The 21,640-nt window shown below is 32.1% G+C and overlaps 1 protein-coding gene across 2 annotated transcripts in view; it reads left to right on the top strand.

The window, feature by feature from the left end:
- COL11A1 (collagen type XI alpha 1 chain) overlaps positions 1 to 21,640 on the top strand; it is a 196,897-nt gene that overhangs the window by 93,895 nt on the left and 81,362 nt on the right. For both annotated transcript variants that reach the window (XM_055340297.1, XM_055340296.1), the window contains exons 25-35: positions 1,218 to 1,271; positions 2,396 to 2,440; positions 3,598 to 3,651; positions 3,732 to 3,776; positions 8,805 to 8,858; positions 10,431 to 10,538; positions 13,443 to 13,496; positions 17,940 to 17,993; positions 18,123 to 18,167; positions 18,315 to 18,368; positions 18,500 to 18,544. In XM_055340297.1, coding sequence (XP_055196272.1) covers positions 1,218 to 1,271; positions 2,396 to 2,440; positions 3,598 to 3,651; positions 3,732 to 3,776; positions 8,805 to 8,858; positions 10,431 to 10,538; positions 13,443 to 13,496; positions 17,940 to 17,993; positions 18,123 to 18,167; positions 18,315 to 18,368; positions 18,500 to 18,544 — 612 coding nt within the window. The remainder of the gene's footprint in view (positions 1 to 1,217; positions 1,272 to 2,395; positions 2,441 to 3,597; positions 3,652 to 3,731; positions 3,777 to 8,804; positions 8,859 to 10,430; positions 10,539 to 13,442; positions 13,497 to 17,939; positions 17,994 to 18,122; positions 18,168 to 18,314; positions 18,369 to 18,499; positions 18,545 to 21,640) is intronic.

The following is a 21,640-nucleotide window of genomic DNA, read 5'->3' as shown; positions in this document are numbered from 1 at the left end:
CAACTGCTGATAAGAAAATTAATGCAATAGTTCTGCATTTGTGCTCTACATATTGTTTTGAAGAAATAAGACCATAGTCTTGAGAGCAGAAGATAATTTATGTGCCAGACACTGCCATTAAAAATATAGTGTTTTACAATGGTTATTATATAATGTTAGATTACTTGACTGAAAATGACTTTGCAGAGGGCCAAATTGAAACATTTAGAACCTTTAAATGAGATGCAGTTATTGTTCGATTTAAAGGTTATTTTGATTTTTTTTGTTGTTCTGTTGTAATTTAAGTTACATCTCTTGTAAATTTTAGATTATCAGTATATATGAATATATATATATATATATATATATACAACACTTTTCCTAAATACTCTCTGAGAATGGAAATGGATATTGTATCCAATATCTAGCCTCACATATATATCTTTTACCCTTCAATTGTTTTTAAATTCTGTCTAATTTCATCACTAGTAAGTAATAATTATTTGGACTCTGGAAGCTTGATAAATTAATTATTCTCAGAAGAATGTCCATCTTCCTATCAAGAAAGAGTTTACAAGAATTTGGTGCTCATTCTTACTTTGTTCCAATTTTACTAATGTCATGTTGAAAGACATTTGAAATCTTCTATGGTTAAAAAGAATTGGAGTAATGGGTTGAATAAATACTTAGTGTTAATAGATGCATATTAGGTTATGTCTTTGACATCAAAATATTGGATTTGTTTTCCTTTGTGTCCCATGAATAACTGTCACAATATAGCATATTTCTTAACATATTTTAATAATTAGTTATGTTTCATTGAAGTTACCATATAATTATTTGAATTAGCACTCCTTAATATCTTTGATGGAAATGTGCAGTGTTTACTTCTTCAATGGTATAAATCCATATATTCCTGACCTATACTGTTTTTCTTTTTATTCTCTAAGCTCTAGTTTATTGATATGCAAAAACTAATTTGTTTAATTTTTTAAAAAGATACATTTAGGACTACTAAGCAGGCCAAAAGTGAGCATGTTTTTGACATATGTCAAATTTGGTTTTCATTTATCTCAATATAACATTTTCTACATACATTTAAAAGTCAGTTTGTTGCTTATAGATAAAAGCCAATGACTCATTAAGAATTTTATTAATAGTATATTCCTATGTAAAAGTCAGACTTTTCTTTATTCTCATGTTTTAAAATAAAATATTCTCTTTCTTTATTTGATTAGGGACCACAAGGAAAACCAGGGCTTGCGGGACTTCCTGGTGCTGATGGGCCTCCTGTAAGTCATAGTTAGTCATCATTGAAATTTTGTATAATCTTCAAAAATAGATTTTACGTGTGTTTTAGAAGTGATTTTCTTAAGTCAGTAATAAAAACAAATTGAGCCAGTAATTAAACATTGATAGCTCTAAAATACAATTTCATCATGTCATTTCCATATTGCAAAGTCTAAGGATCATGCAGTGGATAAACTCATTCTAGTACTCTGGTATCAGAATCTCAAGATCTTCCTACTTCCTCATGAACCATCCGATCCAGGCAAACAGAACCACTCATTTTTCTCTCAGCGTTCTCAAAATGTCTTTATTTCTATACCTTTTCCTGTGGTCTTTTTTTTCTCCATAGAAACCAGTTCTCCATTCTTTCTTGCTTTTCAAAGTATGTTTCCCGAAGGTCCAGGAGTAATTTCTCACCACAAGTAAATTTCCTCAAACATCTTCCATGAAAATTCCTCAACCTTCAGAGATTTTTACCTTTTCTAGAAATATAGCAATGTTTATTGTACACCAGTGCATAATAATACATAATGTAATTATGTAATCTCTGCAGTTATTATTTTTAAAAATTTGTTATTTATTCTTCTCAAACTGCATAGATTTTTGAGCTAGAATACAAAATTTTGACTGGGTGTAATTGTGACAGAGTTATACATTTTTGTTTACTGACTCTCCATAATTTTATTATTAATGCTATTAGTATTTATGATCTTGGTATATTTTCAAACGTCCCATTCATATAGCTTAGCTGCCTTTTGAAGATGTATGTTTGATTGTTTGATCAATAAGCAAAATAGAAGTCAGACTGAAATAATTAACTTTCTGTAAGAACTATAATTAATACTGGGATTGAATTGTTAATGAAGGATCTGTATTGCTTTGTGTACTTTTCTCAAACTTTCATATACATTATGTAGTTGCTGAAACTTATATCCATTAAATATAAGTTTATTATGTTTCCTTCCAAATGATCCAATTTTCAGTGTTGTTTAAAGCCATAAGCCCTGATTCAAAATGTTCAGTATCTTTTGACACAATAGATTTGAAAAAAAGGGAACAATTTCATAGTGATATAAACTACCATTAATATTGCATCTTACTATTATTATGTTTTTACTAAATATAGGGCCATCCTGGAAAAGAAGGCCAGTCTGGAGAAAAAGGTGCTCTGGTATGTTACAAAGTATCCATGTAGATGTCCTGTCACTTTATGTCTAAGAGAAAATACCTTACTTTGGTCATCTTTATGATATATATATATATATATATATATATATATATATATCATATATATATATATATATCTTCTATGATCACTTAGGAATAAGAATATTAGAAAGTAAATACCAGAAAATACTTTGTATCTGCCTTAAAATATGTCTTTACTTTCTAAAGATTGTTTTGCTATCATTTAAATATAAATCATGATCTAGTAATTATTTTTTGTGTAAGGTATAATAAACAGAGATGTCTTAGATAACTTTTAATTTTGTATTAGTAATTTTATAAATTAGATTACATTCTTTATTTTTTAAATAAATGTTTTCATGATCAGAGATAAATCCAAATTCTGCATATGTAGTAAATGTGGAATAAATGATAATAATGAAATTGGTTAAGAATTACTAAATAAACTGTTTATGTCACTCCTATATTATCTTTACTTATCACTCTCTGGTAACTTATAAACAAGAGGAGATTTAATTGTAAGAGCAATGATTATCAAAATATCTAAAAAAATTATTAAAATGAGAGCTTATTTGTTGTTAATACTATTTTGGATTACAAGAGAAGGGGGTAGGATCATTTTGTTTAGAGTTGCTACTTTTAGCTTCTTACTAACATAATATTACAAGACAGAATTACTATAGAAATTTTATGTCATATTTTGAAAATTATTTCCTTTAGGTGAACTAATTAAATGAAACTAGCTATGGAAAATGTATAATTTTGATCATCTTTTTGATGAAGTGAATTCTACGAAAGTTATGCCAATTTTCTGTTACAAATGTTTGTTTATTGTAGACATTGAGGACACCAGATATTTTCAGGTTTAGAAAATTAGTTATTAATTATAGAATCATTCATATTATATATAATGTTTATATTAGTTTTGCATGAATATATGATACAAAAAATTTGGAGTAGGTAGAGCTAGTTTCATAGTTTGTTCATCACATCTGACTGTAGGACAAGTGAAAAACTCCCTAAGTTTATCAATAGTAGAAAAACACCATATTCTTGTAGATTATTCGGTAAAATTATAGTGTGTGAATGAGTAGTGCTTTCCATGTATTATATATTTAAATTGCAATGGGTCTTTTTTAGGGTCCTCCTGGTCCACAGGGTCCTATTGGCTACCCTGGTCCCCGAGGAGTAAAGGTAAATGTTATTCTTTCTCACACCATTTAATTTCAATGCAAAATATTATAATCATTTAATTCTTCTAATTTTTTCCATAGGGAGCAGATGGCATCAGAGGCCTCAAGGGCTCTAAAGGTGAAAAGGTAAAATACAATTTATTTAGGTGATTTTAATTGCCATATATTTAAATTTATTCAACAGATATTTCATTTCCCAATATATTAAGTGATTGCCCCCTTTTTTAAGATTTTTATTTATTTTTTAGAGAGACACAGACAGAGAGGCAGAGACATAGGCAGGGGAAGAAGGAGGCTCCCCATAGGGAGAGCCTGATGCGGGACTCGAGCCCAAGACCCCGGGATCACGACTGGGCCCAAAGGCAAATACTCAACCATTGAGCCACCCAGAGGCCCCTTAAGTGATTACTTGATACATTACAATGCAAGCTTGATTTTGTACTGTGTATCCTGGAAACTTTTTTGAAAAAAAGATATACCTCCGAGTGAGGACTGAATTATAGAACAGAAGCAAAGATATATCATAAACAGAATCCTATATCCCTTTTTTCTTACATGTGTTTACCTTTTATAAGTCATAGAGTTCCTTTATGAATAAATTAGCTACAGGGTTTATAAAATATCCAATTGTACACACAACAGAGAGATGTTTATTCCTTTCTTTCTTTACTAAAATCTCCAAAGTGCTTAAGCTGAAATGCAGTGCAAGAGTTAGAAATACCCTAAATCAACTGAGGAAGAGGAAGTCTTTATACATTAGACTGTACGCAAAGCAAAACTATTAATGAGAAGGAAATAAAGATTAAAACTAGGCAGAAAGGGATGAAAGAATGTGGGATTTTTTTATAGAGCTTTTGTAGTTTGTCTTTGGACAAAGAAACTGAAATCGAGATTTTTTTAATGTAAATGTTTGTCAGTGTAGAGCCCCCAAATCCTTCAGTAATTATGTTAAAATAAAATGACATTTCTCACAGTCAGTATTGTTAATTCTTACTATAATATTACATTAAAAAATAAGGCATAAAATAAAAAGTAGCTTTGTTGAGAAATTATGGAACATAAATTTTGATTTTAAGGATAACTTTATTTCCATAATCATAATGTTATTAAAAGCAGTAACATTTATAAATAATAAATAAATAAATAAATAAATAAATAAATAAATAAATAAAGCACTTTGTGTGGACTTGCTATCAATAAGGAATGGATAACAGAAGGGATGGATTTACATCCATTGTAATTTATTTTTCTGAAAAAGTAAAGAGTAACATATTGCCGCATTGTCACATTATATAACTATATTCAGTTCTACTGTATGAAAAATGTCATGCATTTGAAATGAACTCAGCTACTTTGATGAGAATCCCAGTTCTTATCCTCAGAGATGAACTTCAGAATGTAATGTCTTACTAAGTTGATAGCTGAACACAATGATTGATCGGAGAGAGTTGAACTTGTAATTATTTGCAGATAGCTTATGCGAAAAAATATATATTTATATATGTGCACACATATATCTATTATCTCTGGAATTTTTATTAAGATATTTAAGTATCAATTCAAGTTTTTCTCTGGAATAAGTGTCTTTTTTAGATTCTTAGGATTGACTCTGTTTAAAGGAAAAGTGTTAATTGAGATGGGAAAATTGTGAACTTACCAAAAAAGGTAGTGGCAAAATGACAGAGGTGAATAAAATTACAGATGATGATTTACATGTGAAGATAAACTCATTGAAAAATGTAAATTGCTTATATGTATAAAAATAATTTGAGATTATTTTTTGTTTTGAATGGTGTATTGTCTCAGAAGCAACAAGAAGATGTAGAGAAAAAGAATTAATATTTTAAATTGAGAGTTAAAAGTTCTGAGTTCCAATCCTATTCTCATACTAACTACACTGGTAAATTGAGACAGATTGTCTAATTTTGAGTCTGTTAAAATGAGGACATTGTCCTTAAAAACTGCTCATAGCATATTTATTTTATCTTTTGTTTTATTTAATACCTGTTATTTATCTAATCTAGTTTAGAGAAATTTTATATAAAAGTTAATGGAAACTTTTTTCTAATGAGTTCTCCCTATATTCAGACTCTGAAGAATCATTAAATATTTATGAATTTTAATACCTATTATTTATTTTTTTCTGAGTATGTATTATAATTGACCATTTATCTCAAAAGAGATAAGGAAGTTGAAACTTTTTTCTTTTTCCACACATCAACATTAATTGCTAACTAAAGGTGAAATAGCAAGTGAGTATCCTAACTAGTATTAAAATTCATTAGACCTAAAGGAAACAAAATTCTTTAGACCTAAAGGAATATAATCCGATGAACCAAATGGCATAGGTGAATTCTTCTCTTATGCATCTCCTAAAACTCTCCTCTTTCCTTTTTTGAATATTAATTTAGAAGTAATAGTTTTAGGACTGGGAAGCTTAGTAACTTGATAGTGTCACTTGTAAGGATATACCTAAAAATTTAAGTCATCTTATTTATTTCTAATTTGTTTCTCTAGTTTATTTTCTAATTGTGAATGTATTGAAAGCAAAAATGTGACAGAAATAGGATATCACCCACTATGTTCTCTCCTGAAACAAAAAATTCTTCCTGGAAAAATACTAAAAACTATTATTGATTTTTTTACTTAAATTGCAGTGTTCTTTAAACTAAATTTGGCAACTGTGTAATTACCTTTCTCTCTAGGGAGAAAGGTAATGAAGACAATAGTCAATAGGAAGTTAAATGGTCATTTTCAGCTTTTAATGGTCATTTTCAGCTTTTAAGCCTCTATTATTGCCAGTTGCATTCAGTATAGACAGAATGCTATGTACACAGCTTCTTTATAGCAAGAATGTTGAAAACATCATGTTTTTGTCTTAGCAGAAATTTCTAGACCTTTTAAAATTTTTACGTTTGGACAAGATACCAGATTGGATCACTTTTCCAGGTTTAGGTCTCATATATCCAAAATTACCTGATATTTTGTGGACCTTAACATACTTTGCTAAAGACACACAGACATGTTCACTTAGTAAATATCCGTTTGGTAGATAGATGTTTATTAAATGCCATGGTTATTGAGGATTAAATATGCACTAGGCACTGGAAGCACAGAGGCTAATTAGGCTTAAGTTTTGTTTTTTTACCATTTAGTAAAAGAAAAAAACTATGATCTACCGAGTGCAGGATGGCATGTTCTTACAATAATAAATGCTTAGTGGGAGTACATAGGACAGAGGGGTTAATTTTAAGGAGGGGAGTGGGGAGTGGTAAGATTGAGGTCATGAGGAACTTCATAGTGGAATTATGAACTGAGTCTTGAAAGAAGAGTAAAGGTAGACAGAGAGAGACACAGAAGGTAAAAGATTTGCAGGTGTGTGTATGACAATGGCAACCAGTGCAAGAATTACAAATGGCTGGGTGGCTCAGGTCTTGATCTCAGGGTCCTGGGATTGAGCCCCACGAGGGGCTCTCTGCTCAGTGAGGAGTTGGCCCCTCTCCCCTGCTCAAGCTCTCTCTTTCTCTCTCTAAAATAAATAAATAAAATATTTTAAAAAAAGAATTACAAATGGAGATATAGGTAATTCAATTTTTCTAGTACTCAACTCAGGGTGTTGGGTGGGGGCTGATGGGAGACTCCAGACTAAAAATAAGACTGCCAAAGTGAACAAACAAGGACTAGATCATGGTCTGATGCGGAGGGGAGTTGGCACCTTATATTCATTATTAGCAATCTGGAACCACTGAGGTGTTTTAAGGTAAAAATTGATGTGATCAATTTTGTTTTTTTATAGAGGTCATTTGGCAGCAGGATGTGGAAGTATATGTGCCAATCTTCCTAGCTCTGTTCACAAACTCAACCTGACATGTCCTTTTCTCAAACTTTGCAAGTCACATCCATTCTCTAACTCCTTTTTTTTTCTTTTTAAAGATTTTATGTATTCATTCATTAGAGACACACACACACAGAGAGAGAGAGAGAGAGAGAGAGAGAGAGAGAGGCAGAGGCACAGGCAGAGGGAGAAGCAGGCCCCACACAGGGAGCCCAATGCGAGACTCGATCCCAGAAATCCAGGATCATGCCCAGGGCGGAAGGCAGGCGCTAAACCACTGAGCCACCTGGGGATCCCCATTCTCTAACTCTTAATTAAGATACCAACTCCCCCGTCAAACCCTCTTCAATTAACTTCTAGCTTTACTACCACCACCACCAGAACCACTGCCACCATCATAGTCATCATAGTCATCATCATCATCACGTCTTTCTTTTATTTTATCACGTCTTTCTTAATCTGAACTCCTATTCTTCCCATTAGTACCAAAATTAATGCAAATATACTACCTTCAGTTTTTATTGTTAAAAATCTCAAAATATTCCATAGTACTCTGAACAGAGTAATGCTTAATTAACGTTATTGAAAAATTAAATGGTTATTCCTTAGGAATTTAAATTTTTTATTCAAATTAAGAGACATTAAGTTTGTTCTTGAAGCTTACTTTTAAAGGTCTAGATTTCACTAAGAATGGTATGAAACATTTCCGTAGTCAAAATTTCTGCTCTCTTCATTAAAGGAGGCCCAGTTTTCAGTATTACTGGTCTGTTGAGATAATGAACATTGTCCATGCATGTGTAAAGGATAATATTGGTTTGCTTATTCTTCATCTGAAAAGAAATTGTAATGTGGAGCAGAAGTTGAGTAAGAAGGCATTTATCTAAAGCACATGATACAAAATGCATGATATGATATTCTTTGATATGAATTAGCAAATTAAGGGTAAAGACATTTTATTTGGTAGTCACAGTTCTAGTATTCCAAAGTTAAGATGATAATTATTTAAATATTTACTCTTTCTTTGTTCAAATGGCATAGGATAGATATATGTGGTTATACGAGAATGATTCTTTCCCCCATATGATGGAGAAGATTTAAAGGACACATTTGAGAAAATTTTCCTAGAGTAAGTTAGAGCCAATAATAATAGAAAATGAGAAGATAGAGGTGATGAAGGTTAGAATAGGGAGAAGGAAGTTTCACAACAGGATTCTCAGAATGATTTTCCCTAAATTATCAGTGTTCATATTTTTATAGTCACACTTTAGATTCATCCAAACAAATCATTAAACACCTATTTTATTATTTTTGTTTTTCAGGGTGAAGATGGTTTTCCAGGATTCAAAGGTGATATGGGTCTTAAAGGTGATAGGGTAAGTAAGAAGAAAATTCATATCTGAGCATACATTTGTGTGTGTGTGTGTGCAGGTGTGTACGTGTGTGTGTATATTCTTATATTTAAATATAGCAAGAACAGGTTAAATAAAGATGTTCGTATTATCTGACACTGCTGACTTTGGTTTTTATAAGAAGATCAAACATGTTACTTTTTGTGGAATAAGATAGTCTTCCAGATATTATATTAAATTTACATGTTTTCTATAGCCTATGTTTGTGTGTGTGCATGTGTGTATAAATTTGAGTAATATTTTTATAGATATTTTCTAAATTGATCAAATTCCTTAAAAGAAGTAGTTTTATAGTTTTCTTCTAAATTTTGTAGTGAGCTATGCTGCTTGGAAACCATATATTTGCAACTTTCTTGTACTTCCATTATTAGTGACCTTGAATTTTTGAGCATAAAAGTGGCACACTTTTTTCTGGTAATGAATGTTTAGAAAATAAACAAAAATATGAATTACCTAAAGTCAACTAAACTAAATGTTTCATTGGGAAGATTTATTTTATATCTAACATAATAATACCTAATATATCTATCTAATTAAAGAAGCATACTGCAGAATATTTTTGTTTCCCTAAAAAGTACATAATGCCTGTTTCCAGAATGTGTGCAGTAACTTACACATTTCAGTCCCTAATATTATAAAGGTGAAAACCAAGTCTAAAATGGAGACATTTTTCTTGTGTTCCAAACAGTGATTTCCAAAATTGCTATTGTCAGAGAGGAAAATTACTTTTTCCTGCTAACCTGCTAGATTCTTAGGCTGGGGCCCTGTAAAATTAGATTGACAAAAAGATTAACAAGAGAAAAACAAACAAGTTTTTTTAGCTTGTGCCTCACGTTTACACCTGGGAGCACTCCGTGATAATTAACTCAAAGGGGTGGTTAGAATTTGGGCTTATATGGCATTTTAAAAAGGAAAAATAAATTTTTAGAGACATGACAACAAAAAGGATTGAATTTCTATGGCTGCAAATTGTGGGAAGGTAGATATATGGCAAAGTGATTGCAGACAAAGGCTAGTTAATAAAGTTTGTTATCTAGATTCCTCTGCTGTCTGCTTTTGGCTCCAAACTAAGCAAATCTGTATCCTGCATTTTTCTTTTTCTTTTTTTTTTTTTTTTTTTTGGTAACCTGCTTTTAGCAACTTCCTTTGCATTTACTTTTCAAGTGCTTTCAGCTCAAAATGATCCTCACTCCCAAGTGGCATATTTTGGGGTTGATTATTCTGCCACCCTACACTATCTAACCTTGATTCTCATTTTTTTCTTTCTTTATACAACACAGATGTGTTAAAATTACTTTAATATGAAACATGGTAACCTCAGGCTTCTGTAGGTTTTCAAATGTCAGACTATATTCAGTTGTTCATTTCCTAATGGAAAGATTGATGAAGTCAAATGTTTTCCAACCTCTTTGCCCTAAATAAAGCATGAGGTAACCAGTGAGGAGTTGGAGAATATGACTTTTTTATAGACCATAATCTGTTATTCAATCTCCAATATACTTTAAATTAAAAGAATGTTGCTACTCTGTGTTTCAGGGAGAAGTTGGTCAAGTAGGTCCAAGAGGAGAAGATGGCCCTGAAGGACCCAAAGGTCGAGCAGGTCCTACTGGAGACCCTGGTCCTTCTGGTCAAGCAGGAGAAAAGGTCAGTGAACAAGTTTAAATTCACAGGTGCTCTCGCAGATGATATTTCATTGCCATTTAAAAATACTTATAGTCATCCATGTCAGAAATCTAGAGGATTCACTACATTTCAAGCATACCCATATACTGTCATGCTACAACCATGAGATGGGTACATATATCCTCTTTCACTCTCCCTTGTTGCCTATCTCCCTTGTTGCCTATCCCCTCTATTCTCTTTGACCCTGCAGGGTCAGCAGCTCTTCAGGCTCTTGCACATTAGAAGTTAAGAATTTGTACTGATTAACAAAAGATCAAAGATTCAATGAAAGATGGTCTACTTATTGTTTTGGGAGAGAAGTGGAGTCATCTTTGCTCCTCAAGTCAAAATGTACACTTTCTATTTTTCCATATAAACATGCATGTTTGCAGAACAAGTGTTTTTAAAAAAATACCATTGTCCAAACCCAACTTCAAGAGATTTTAATGCTAGTCTGGGGCTAACCCAAGCATTGTTATGTTTTAAAACAACCCCCAGGTAATTCTAATACTTTTTGGTTTCAGGGCCATTGTGCTATATGTAGTATGTAAAAAAATATTTGTAACCATTACATTTACATGTACTATTATACAGCATTGAAATCATGCCTTCATAGAGTATTTAGTGATGTGGCAAACAGCTTATAAATGTAACTATGAAGTTAAGAAAGAACTAGAAATATCTGTGACAAGTATTATACTATTATGTACACTAAAGGAAAATATAAATAATAATTATTTCTTGGTAGTATAATTCAGGTGATTTCCTTCCTTTTAATATGTATATTCACTTTCTGAATTTTCTATATTGAACATGCCGTAATTCTATAAAATATGGAATTCCAAGCTACTTAAGAAAATTTTAATTTCCCTTCTTGCCATCCTGTCTCAGAAGAAAAATATATGAGGATTATATAGGTACTGTGACTAGATAAATAAGAAAACATTTCCTTCCATCGTTAGGAATCCTGATGGAGTGGTTCTACAGTTTCACCCTCCCAGTTGCCAATTGGGAAATGATGAATATGTCATCGTGTTCAGGCAGGGCAAGGAAAGAATGGGAAAGAATCAGGGCTTTCTAGGCTCAACGACCCTTCGACTTCAAGTACTCCCTTACCAGTGGTTTTAGACTATTCTGGACCTTCCTCTCATCCTTACTCCACTTTACTCTGTGTAAATGATTCCGCCATTTCTTCAGAGGCATCAAGACTTTACTCCACAGTTCTTCATTTTCAATATTTTATTGGTATTTTCCCTTTACTGAAGTTGCCTATCACCATATTGAAAATGCAAACAAATTTTCTGTCTAGATTTTGAAATGACTCTAAAGTGAATAAGAGTTTATATTATATAATACAGTAATTAACATAGAACACAAAGGCTTTGTGATCATAATTAGAGCATTTCATTAACCTTGAAATCAGTGGCATAAAACAGATATGATAACTTAATGTATCTAGAGGGACATCATTATAAGCATGTTTCTCAGGGCTAGTTTGCATATTTTCCATCTGAAGACTGCTTACCTATGCAGCGTTGATCTTGAATCAGACAACTCTTTAGTTCAATCTCTAATAACAAGGTCATAAACTATATTCCTATATGCTTGTCTTGATTCATCTAGTAAAATATTTATTGTTTATAAAGTTACTGCTAATCCTTTATTGTTGCATGTAGTAATTTGGATTTGTTTTTGTTTCTATTCTTATTTTGTTTAAATGTACATGGGGAATAATGATACTATGTGCTTCCTAATGTTTAAGAGTTTGGTAAATAATATATATGAAGTGTGCTTTATAAAATCTTAAGGAAAATAAGTCTTAGTAAAATTCCACAAACATATTTTATTCAATTCACTCAATTTAATGTTCTCTCTCCGTGTTTTTTTAAATTAATGCTTTTTTGCTCAGGGGGCAATTTTGGTAGTATAACATTTTGAATCTCTTGGTATTGTTACAGAACTTTGGACTTTGCTGTAATTTACCATTTGTTTTAGCACATTTTTTATTATTTTTAAGATTTTATTTATTTATTCATACAAGATGCAGAGAGAGAGAGGCAGAGACACACAGGCAGAGGGAGAAGCAGGCTCCCTGCAGGGAGCCCAATGTGGGACTCACTCAATCCCGGATTCCGGGATCACACCCTGAGCCAAAGGCAGACGCTCAACCACTGAGCCACCTAGGCGTCCCTATTTTAGCACTTTTAGATTGAGAGGTAATCTCATTGCGCTGGAACAAAATTGTGGCTCATTTAAGTCCCCACTTGCAGGAATTAACACTCCACAAAAGTCACTGTTATTTAGTTATAGTTCTCAACATTTGATACATCTATTAACCCAGATTTATCCAGATGTTTGAATAAAAGAAAAAACTTTGCTCAAAAATTAGGTCAGAATTTCTTGGATGGTTATTTAAACTATTGAGTGAGAAACAAATAACTCATGATTGCTTGCTTTATATTTACAATGAGAAATGAAATAATTTTTTAAAAGATTCTTAGTTGAAATGATAAAATCTAAATGTAGTTCTAACTACATCAACTAACTTTAAATAGTTTTAATGCTGAAAAAGCTTAGGCAGTTTATTAATGCTTCAGAGTTCAGAAAGGGTCTTAGAATTCTCTTTAGCTCAGAGTTCTGTGTCCTCAAAGAAGGCACTGTTACTTAGACAAAGTAGCAAACATTATAGAATTAGAAATATGTCCAAAGCAATATTTTTCCTATTTAAATGAGGAAATATATTGTAAATAAAATGTGGTGAAAACTTGCAACTCTTCCTTTCAAGTATTCAAATATGTGGTCCTAACTTTCAGAAAACTAAACTCATTGTTTAAACTTAATTCAATTTAGAATTTTTATTTGTTATTATTATTTTTTTAACTTTAGGGGAAACTTGGTGTTCCAGGATTACCAGGATACCCAGGAAGACAAGGCCCAAAGGTAAAACAATTAGCTTGATTTTTATAGTTTATCAACATTTTGAAGAAATTAATCACACATAATTACATTTCAGTTTGTAACATAGAGATGATAAATCCTTAAAATATAATTTCACAAGGGAAAGGCATGGAGCTCGTGGGAGCCCAGTGTGCAGGGAGCTCAGAGAGCCTAGGTGATTATGGATTGGAGTATTTTATCAGATGAGGTCGTGAAAGGAAGGCATAGACAGCTACTTCCTTGTCTTTGGAATAAGGACTATTCCAGGGTGACATAGTAGTATATCTAGAAGTTATAATGAGGATGATAGGTGATGGAGAATAGCTTTCAATTTCATTTCTGGTACCCTAAGGGTTGGAATTTCTATTTGCTGCTTAAAAAAAAAAAGAATTACAATACATCTTTCATCATCTTTATTTTCCCTCATTTCCACAGTATTTTGTTTCCTAGGGCTACTGTAACAAATCTCCACAGACTTGGTGACTTAAAACAATGGAAATTTATTCTCTTACAGTTCTTGAGATCAAAAGCCTAAAATCAAGGTGTCAGCAGAGCCTCCAGTCCCCTCAAAAGCTCTGAGAGAGAGTCTGTCCTTGCTTCTTCTAGCTTCTGGTAGTCCAGGGAAGTCCTTTAGTTTGTGTCTGCTTAACTGCAATCTCTGCTGCCTTCTCCACATGACCATTTTTTTTTTAATGTCTTCTCTTCCATCTCTTATAAAGACACTTGTCTTTGCTCTTAGGAATCACCTGGGTAATCCAGGATGGTTTCATTTCAAGATTCTTCACTTAATTTACACCTACAAAGACCTCTTTTTCCAAATAAGGCAACATTTCATGTTACAGAGACTTGACTATTGGATACATTGACTTGGGGCCACTATTCAATCCACTATAGAACTTGAATTTCATTTTTAAAATATATATTTTAAAATGGATGATTTTTAAAATATATTTTTACTTTGGTGTACTACTTTTCCTCAAGCTAATCATAAAACTTTGTCAAGGCTGCACTTCATGTGTTGCCTAGTTAAGTAAAGTGGTTTCCAAAATTAATATATGCATTTTTTATTACTATTAAAATGGGTATATGCCCCTAAGACTACCTAGATTATCTATCTATCTATCTATCTATCTATCTATCTATCTATCTATCATATCTATCTATCTATCATCTATCTATCTCTGTTTGACCCATTTAGGCTTTCAATTATCAGACACAAGGAAAATCCTGTTTATATAATTCCCAAACATACATTTGTTTTACTTATTGGGAAAGCCAAAGTCTTTCCCAAATCATTGGGAAGCCAAAATGTCTTTCCTTTTGACACATGTGAACTACATGCACTTGTGTTTGCTCATTGTCATGTGATGACATTAGGCATACCACATGGCTTTGCCTTATAATTTTCCATTGAGTCTCTAGAAAATACACATTTCCTTGTATAATAGGAGGTAAACATAATGCTGTAAGCCCTTTCTAGAATGAGATCCATTTCATTTGTGATTTAAGAATAATATGAGCATCATTTAAAGGTTTCTAGCTACATTTAGAACACTGATTAATAAGTTTTACCTTTTAAATATTGTCCCTAATATACTGCCCTCCCTCCTAGCTAAGTCCCTTTCAAATATCAAGCATTTTCAAAAGTATTATGAGTAAAAGAGGACATTCACTGTATAACCCACAACCTTAAGGTATCTTTAGATCGCTTGCAGAGTTCTTGATCTAATTACAAAGTTGAATTGCAATGTGGTGTTTTGATTTAAAAACATAAAACTGTCATATTACTTGAATGAACACAATATTCCTTTATTTGACATTCTTATTTTCTTCTGTTTTTCCTGAAACAATACTCTGTTCAATATTCTTTGAGTTATTTTTGTTAACAAAACACACCAGAATGACTAGAGAGAAATGTTTTTTAACCTTTAACCAAAATGTCTGAAACTTTGTTTTTTTATTATTTTTCTTCATAACAATTTTTTGTATGATCAAAAATGATTTTTGTTTCTTGATTCTAAAATGAAAAAAAAAGGCTCATTAAAGATCAAAAATAGCTTCACTTTTTTTTTCCTATGGGGGAGCCAATGAATTTTGAATAGATTTAAATCTATACTTAAAGTGAAATTTGGCCCCTAATCTCTTCTAAGATGTTTAAGGACTATAATTAGACAATATAATTTATTTATTATCTTTCTAGCAATATAAATCACAATGGTTATTTGCAAGTCACACCACTATAAGTACTATACAATGATAGCTACTTCAAAAAGTAAAATGCATTTTAATGTAGAATTCTTTATATTTAAAACAGCATTCAAATAAATTTGAAAGTTTCACCATTAGTGAGCCAATCTCACCATTAACCTTTGACTTTTGGGCATTTCGTTTACTGTTTGTTCTTTCCATTTAAAGCATTATAATGCCTTTTCATGGAAATTCTATATATTGGTGATAACCCCATATGTGATAGAAGAGGAAGATTATGTCCATATATTATAAACGGTTTAGTTGGTAGATTGGGCATTTTTGTTATTTTTCCATAAGTTTCTTAGAGCAGAAACTATTGAAGAAAATGAATTTATGAGAAATAAAATTGATGCATAGAGCAATTTGTTTGAATGGAGTCTCTATAAATATGATTAGTTGTCTATTCTTCTCAAGACAGAAAAGAATATTTGTTCTCAAATAAAATCTGATAGAGTAGATTATTTCCATATTGGATTATACTCACTTGTCAGATTCCTAGAGTAGTCACATAGTAATGCTCTACCAGATTTAACAATCTGATTCTCTGGAGAGAAAGAGCAATGGCTTTGAAAGCCCTTCAAAAAATGTAATTTGCAGACATTATTCCCCCATTATGTGAATATTGCATGACCTAACAATTGTCCTCAGGTGAATCCCATAGTAATCTCTATAGATATGAACTAAACTATATTGGGAAATGAATCATAAGAAAAAGATTAGCAGTGCATACTATGGGTTATTGTTTTGACTATCATAAGGCTTCACATATGATTTTCCTGACTTGTGGAGGAATTATAAATTGATATCTGTTGAATATAGCACCTGGAGAAATTGTTAAAAATGCAGATTCCTGGATCCTACTGCCAGAGATATAAATCCTAAAAAGACGGAATCACTCTGGATTATTCTGATACAGAGGGGCCACATATCACTTAGAAAAATATTACTTTAGGGATAATCCAATCCAAATGAACGGGTAAAAAATGCAAGGAATGTATGAAGTTAAAGAAGGCTTTGTTATATCTCCATTAACATAGGGGAAGTGTGTCAAATCTGAATGTCTACTACTCTGCTAGATATTTTACACATTATTGGATTTAATTTATATAGTGGTGTGAATAGGAAAAGTGAGTATTTGGAAGCCCTCCCACACTTTCCAAGTCTCATAGCTAGCAAGTTGAGGAGAAAGGAACTGAACCTTAATCTCTTCTATTCATGACACGATGATGAAGCAAACCAATGACAGTGATGTTCGAAGGAATCTCTGAGCAGCTGAAAATCTGGACATATGCAAAAAAGTGAAGTGGGGAAATTATTTTCCATCTGCAAAGTGTGGCAGTTTGTAGATGAAATGACATGATGCTTTTACTGTTCTTGTTGCATCTCTAAATAACCAATATTCATTGTAATCTATTATTATCACTTTTATACCCTGGCTTCTTTTATTCTAATCTCCCACACATTCAAAATGCCTATAAAATTTGGGTGAGTGCCCTCATTTTGCAGAAGAAAAGGCTATGCTCAAAGAGGATAAGTAATGTACCCAACTTACTTAGGTGAGTGTATAATAAAACATAAGTCTTGAATTTATGACTTTGGAATTCCAAAAAAAGGATATGAATGCTAGACTTTCTGACTCCCAGCTAGATCTAACCTCATTCAAGCGTTAAACAGAAAAGGTGGAGGAAGATTTTTAGTCTTTATGATTTTATTTAGTTATAACAGTATATAAAAATAAACTAAAAAGTGGTAAACATACAAATGTAGTAATGTTAATTCTGGAAAACTGTTATATGAAATTCCTATTTTAATACTTAATTATTTGTGGTCATGGAACATAGGATTTTTCTTTCAGGTTGAGGCAAGTATGTAGAATTGTAAGTCAAAATTATTTTATATAAAATGTCCTTTAGTTGCAATTTTTCTAATATGAGAAATGTTGACATTTGCCTAATTATTTTAAAGTTAAAAACTGAAATATGTCTTATCAATTCATGCTTTCAATGCTTCCAGGATTTCAGATGTCACTGTAAGTTCATTTTCAAATACACAAATAGATTGTATGGTATCTTAAAATTATATTTCTGATTTAAATATTACCAGTTTGTGAGATTCAGTGTGTTCCAAAAGGCTTACAGCTCATGGCTAAAAATGTTAGTTACCATACTCATTGTTTATTATTTTTATTTTTTGTAGGGTTCCACTGGATTTCCTGGGTTTCCAGGTGCCAATGGAGAGAAAGGTGCACGGGTATGGTATATAAACATATTGCCTTGGACTATTATGAATGTTCTCGAATGAGTACCTGTCTCTCAGCACCAGACTCACAATTCACTGTGATGCGCTGCATACTAAAACTGTTTGAACTGTTTTTGGCAGGGTGTAGCTGGCAAACCAGGTCCTCGGGGTCAGCGTGGTCCAACGGTGGGTGCCTTAATTTAAAATAATGATTTTCATGTTTTGTTTTGTATTTAATTTTCCAAGATCATTTTCTTCAAAGCTAAAAACTGCTTCTGTGCTTTTGTATGGGCTTGGCACTAGATCAGTTTCATCTTTCGCTCTCACTTGCAGGGTCCTCGAGGTTCAAGAGGTGCGAGAGGTCCCACCGGGAAACCTGGCCCAAAGGTATTATAAGTTGTTTCATTTGAGTTTGCTCTAAGTTCTTCTTGAAGACGACAAATGCTAGGAGAAGGCATCAAAACTGATTTTTCTTTTTTCCTGTTTTTCTTTCTTTTTGTTGTTGTTGTTGTTGCTAGGGTACTTCGGGTGGTGACGGTCCTCCTGGCCCTCCTGGAGAAAGAGTGAGTATGCTTCAGTAATGTAATATAAAACAAATATGAATGTTTTACAAGTGTTTAAATTTCTGGGAAAAGGTGTGTGTGTCTGCAAATACATGCACACAGTAATTTGCAATATGTAGCCAGAGTTTAAAAAATTCATATTTTTAAAAATTTGCTTCTTAAAAAAATGCGTCATCAGTTATGTGCTATTAATTTTGTTATAGAAATGAAAGAAATATTGTGCATAATTGCCCTATGATGTCACTCTTAAACTCAAGCCAAAATATATATATTTTAATATCCGTGTAACAGCTAGGCCGTCTCCTTCATTCCCCTTGCTTTCCCTATCGATATTCATTTTGTCCATGGAGCTGGAAGCAGTATTATGTTGGTAAAATGCAAGCTCCCAGTAGCCATTAAGTCACAATCGATATACATTCAAATCAAGATAAAACATCTATTCCAGTAAATAGAAAAACTATTTAGTAAATTGATTTTCAACTGATATAAAATAAAGCTAAATATACATGAGTAAGCATGCCCTTTATTTGTTTTCTTTTGGCAAAATACAGCACTTTTGTAGCAAGAGTTTTTGAAAGCTATCTTCTTGAAAGAATTTTAAATATTAATTCTCTACTACTGTTAAAGAAGTTAAACTCACTTCTTAATATTCTATAACAATGTTTAGTATATGCAGTCATAGTAATTTATTTTTGTATATAATTGTTTGAAATTTACAGTAGGTGTTTCACCAAAAGAGAAACAGAAACATCTGTGATGTTTATACAAAACACCCCAAAAAAACTGAGGATAAGTAATTTTGGGGGGGAAACGAAGTTTCTATTTGTGATAGAAACGTCAGTACATAAGATGTGAGAAAAAAACACTTAATTACAGTTATTTCAAGGCTTTGATTCATCCTTAATTAAATTAAACTTTTATTGTTTGTCACTCTTGATGAACTAGTCCCAAATTGAGTCCATTCTGTACATTCCGAGTGCACGAATAATATATACATTTGAAAAATTTTATGGTCAAAATTGTCTTAATAAGATGCAGTTTAATTAATATGGCTAATTCATTAAATGGAATAGAACCATTTCATAAATTATAGCAAAACCAGGAGTTTTGTCTTTAAAGTACAAACTGTTCTCTTTTTCATATTTTGCTTGAGCATTCCAAAATATCATGATTAACCATATGTATTTACAACTTTGGAACATAACACTGTGGCCCTACAGTATGATTACTTTGTAATTGGAAAAGTACTTTGACAATAAAAAAAGTATATTTTGGGGACCCCTGGGTGGCTCAGTACTTGAGCGTCTTCCTCTGGCTCATGGTGTGATCCCAGGGTTCCTGGGTCCAGTCCCACATCAGGCTCCCTGTGAAGAGCCTGCTTCTCGCTCTGCCCGTGTCTCTGCCCCTCTCTCTCTCGTAAATAAATAAATAAAATCTTTAAAAAAACCAAAAAACCCTCCACCATATGTTTGTTTATAAATGTACATATTATTGCATGTACATATTATAAACATGCCTTGATATATTATTTATATATAGGATTATATATTTACTTATTAGGATATTCTGCAACTTAAATATAATTCCTCATACTCATGATTTGCAGATCACAGATGTCTGTTATTAAAGACTTAGTTCATAGCTTTTAGTTGGGTCTAAGATTATTAGATTTAACAAAAATAAAACAAAACGAAATAAAAACAAACAAAAGGACTAAGACACCCAATAAAGTTAGAATTTTTACGTATACAACAGAATAGTTTGTGATGTAAGCATGTCCCTTGCAAAATTCAGGACATATTAAAACTATTCATTATTTATCTAAAATTCAAATTTCACTGACGCTGGGTATTGTATCTGTCAACCCTGGTTGGGTTCCAGCACCATCATTACACTGAGTATGTATTTTCCACTTCACTTGGAGACTATTTTAATAAATACAGACAGGACATGTCTATGCTCTTTGTGGAATTTTATAAAGACCCACCTTTTCTTCGTGTTCTCTAGAAAAGTTATGTTTTGATGATGTTATCCGTAAAGATACTTAAATTCAAAATCAAATTTTATCTGAAAAGGAGCCAAAATTTGGAAAGCAAAGAAATGATATTTTGAGAAATTAGAAAAATTAAGTTTGCTACATAACCTAAAAAAATACCATTTTAAAAATTTTGTGTTTAAAATAAAACTTTGAAGCACCTGGGACTTTCAGTTGGTTGGGTGTCCAACATTCAGTTTGAGAAGTAGGCTCTTCACAGGGAGCCTGATGTGGGACTGGACCCGGGCACCCCGGGATCATGCCCTGAGCCAGAGGAAGACGCTCAAGTGCTGAGCCACCCAGGTGTCCTTACAAATAAACATATTGTTAAAGAAGTCCTAAAGAAGTCCATTAAAATGGACAAAAATAGGTATTTCCAGGGGTGCCTGGGTAGCTCAGTCAATTAAGCATCTGCCTTTGGCTCAAGTCATGATCTCAGGGTCCTAGATTGGAGCCTATGTTGGGCTCCCTGCTCAGCAGGAAGCCTGTTTCTCCATCTTCTTTCTGCTCAAGCTCTGTCTCTCTCTCTCTCTCTCTCTCTCTCTCTCTCTCAAATAAATTAATAAAATATTTTAAAAATAAAACATGAATAAAACTGTTTTATAATTTTAGGTTATTATGATAGATATTGAAAATGATAGTTTCATTCTATAATAAGAGTACCAAAATTTGTGAGTCTCAAGAGTTGCCTGGGGTTTTCATAACTGTATTATCTATTTATTTAGTGACATATCTTACTTTGATGTTTCTTTTTTGGTTTTAAGATGAGATGCTGGTAATAGCGATAATTTGTGATGATCTCTGAACTAGTATTGATTTAAAAATGATAATGACATTTCCCTTGAAATGTCTAAACTGATAAACTGAGGAGAGTAAACTCTATTAAAGACTAATTTCAGGAAACTTTATTTTTTATTTAAGTTTAAATAAATCCTATTCTAGTTGAGTTACTTAAGAAATCTTATTTCTTATCTTCCATTTTACATATGTTTATTCTAGAAATGTAATTATTATGTTCTGGGAACATAAAGGATTAACTTTACCAATTATTTTGCTATCAG

The sequence above is a fragment of the Nyctereutes procyonoides genome, unplaced genomic scaffold, assembly GCF_905146905.1.
Source record: "Nyctereutes procyonoides isolate TBG_1078 unplaced genomic scaffold, NYPRO_anot_genome, whole genome shotgun sequence".
NCBI classification, from domain to species: Eukaryota; Metazoa; Chordata; class Mammalia; order Carnivora; family Canidae; genus Nyctereutes; species Nyctereutes procyonoides.
Note: the sequence above shows the minus strand (reverse complement) of the source record. Positions and strands in the feature narration are given on the sequence as shown.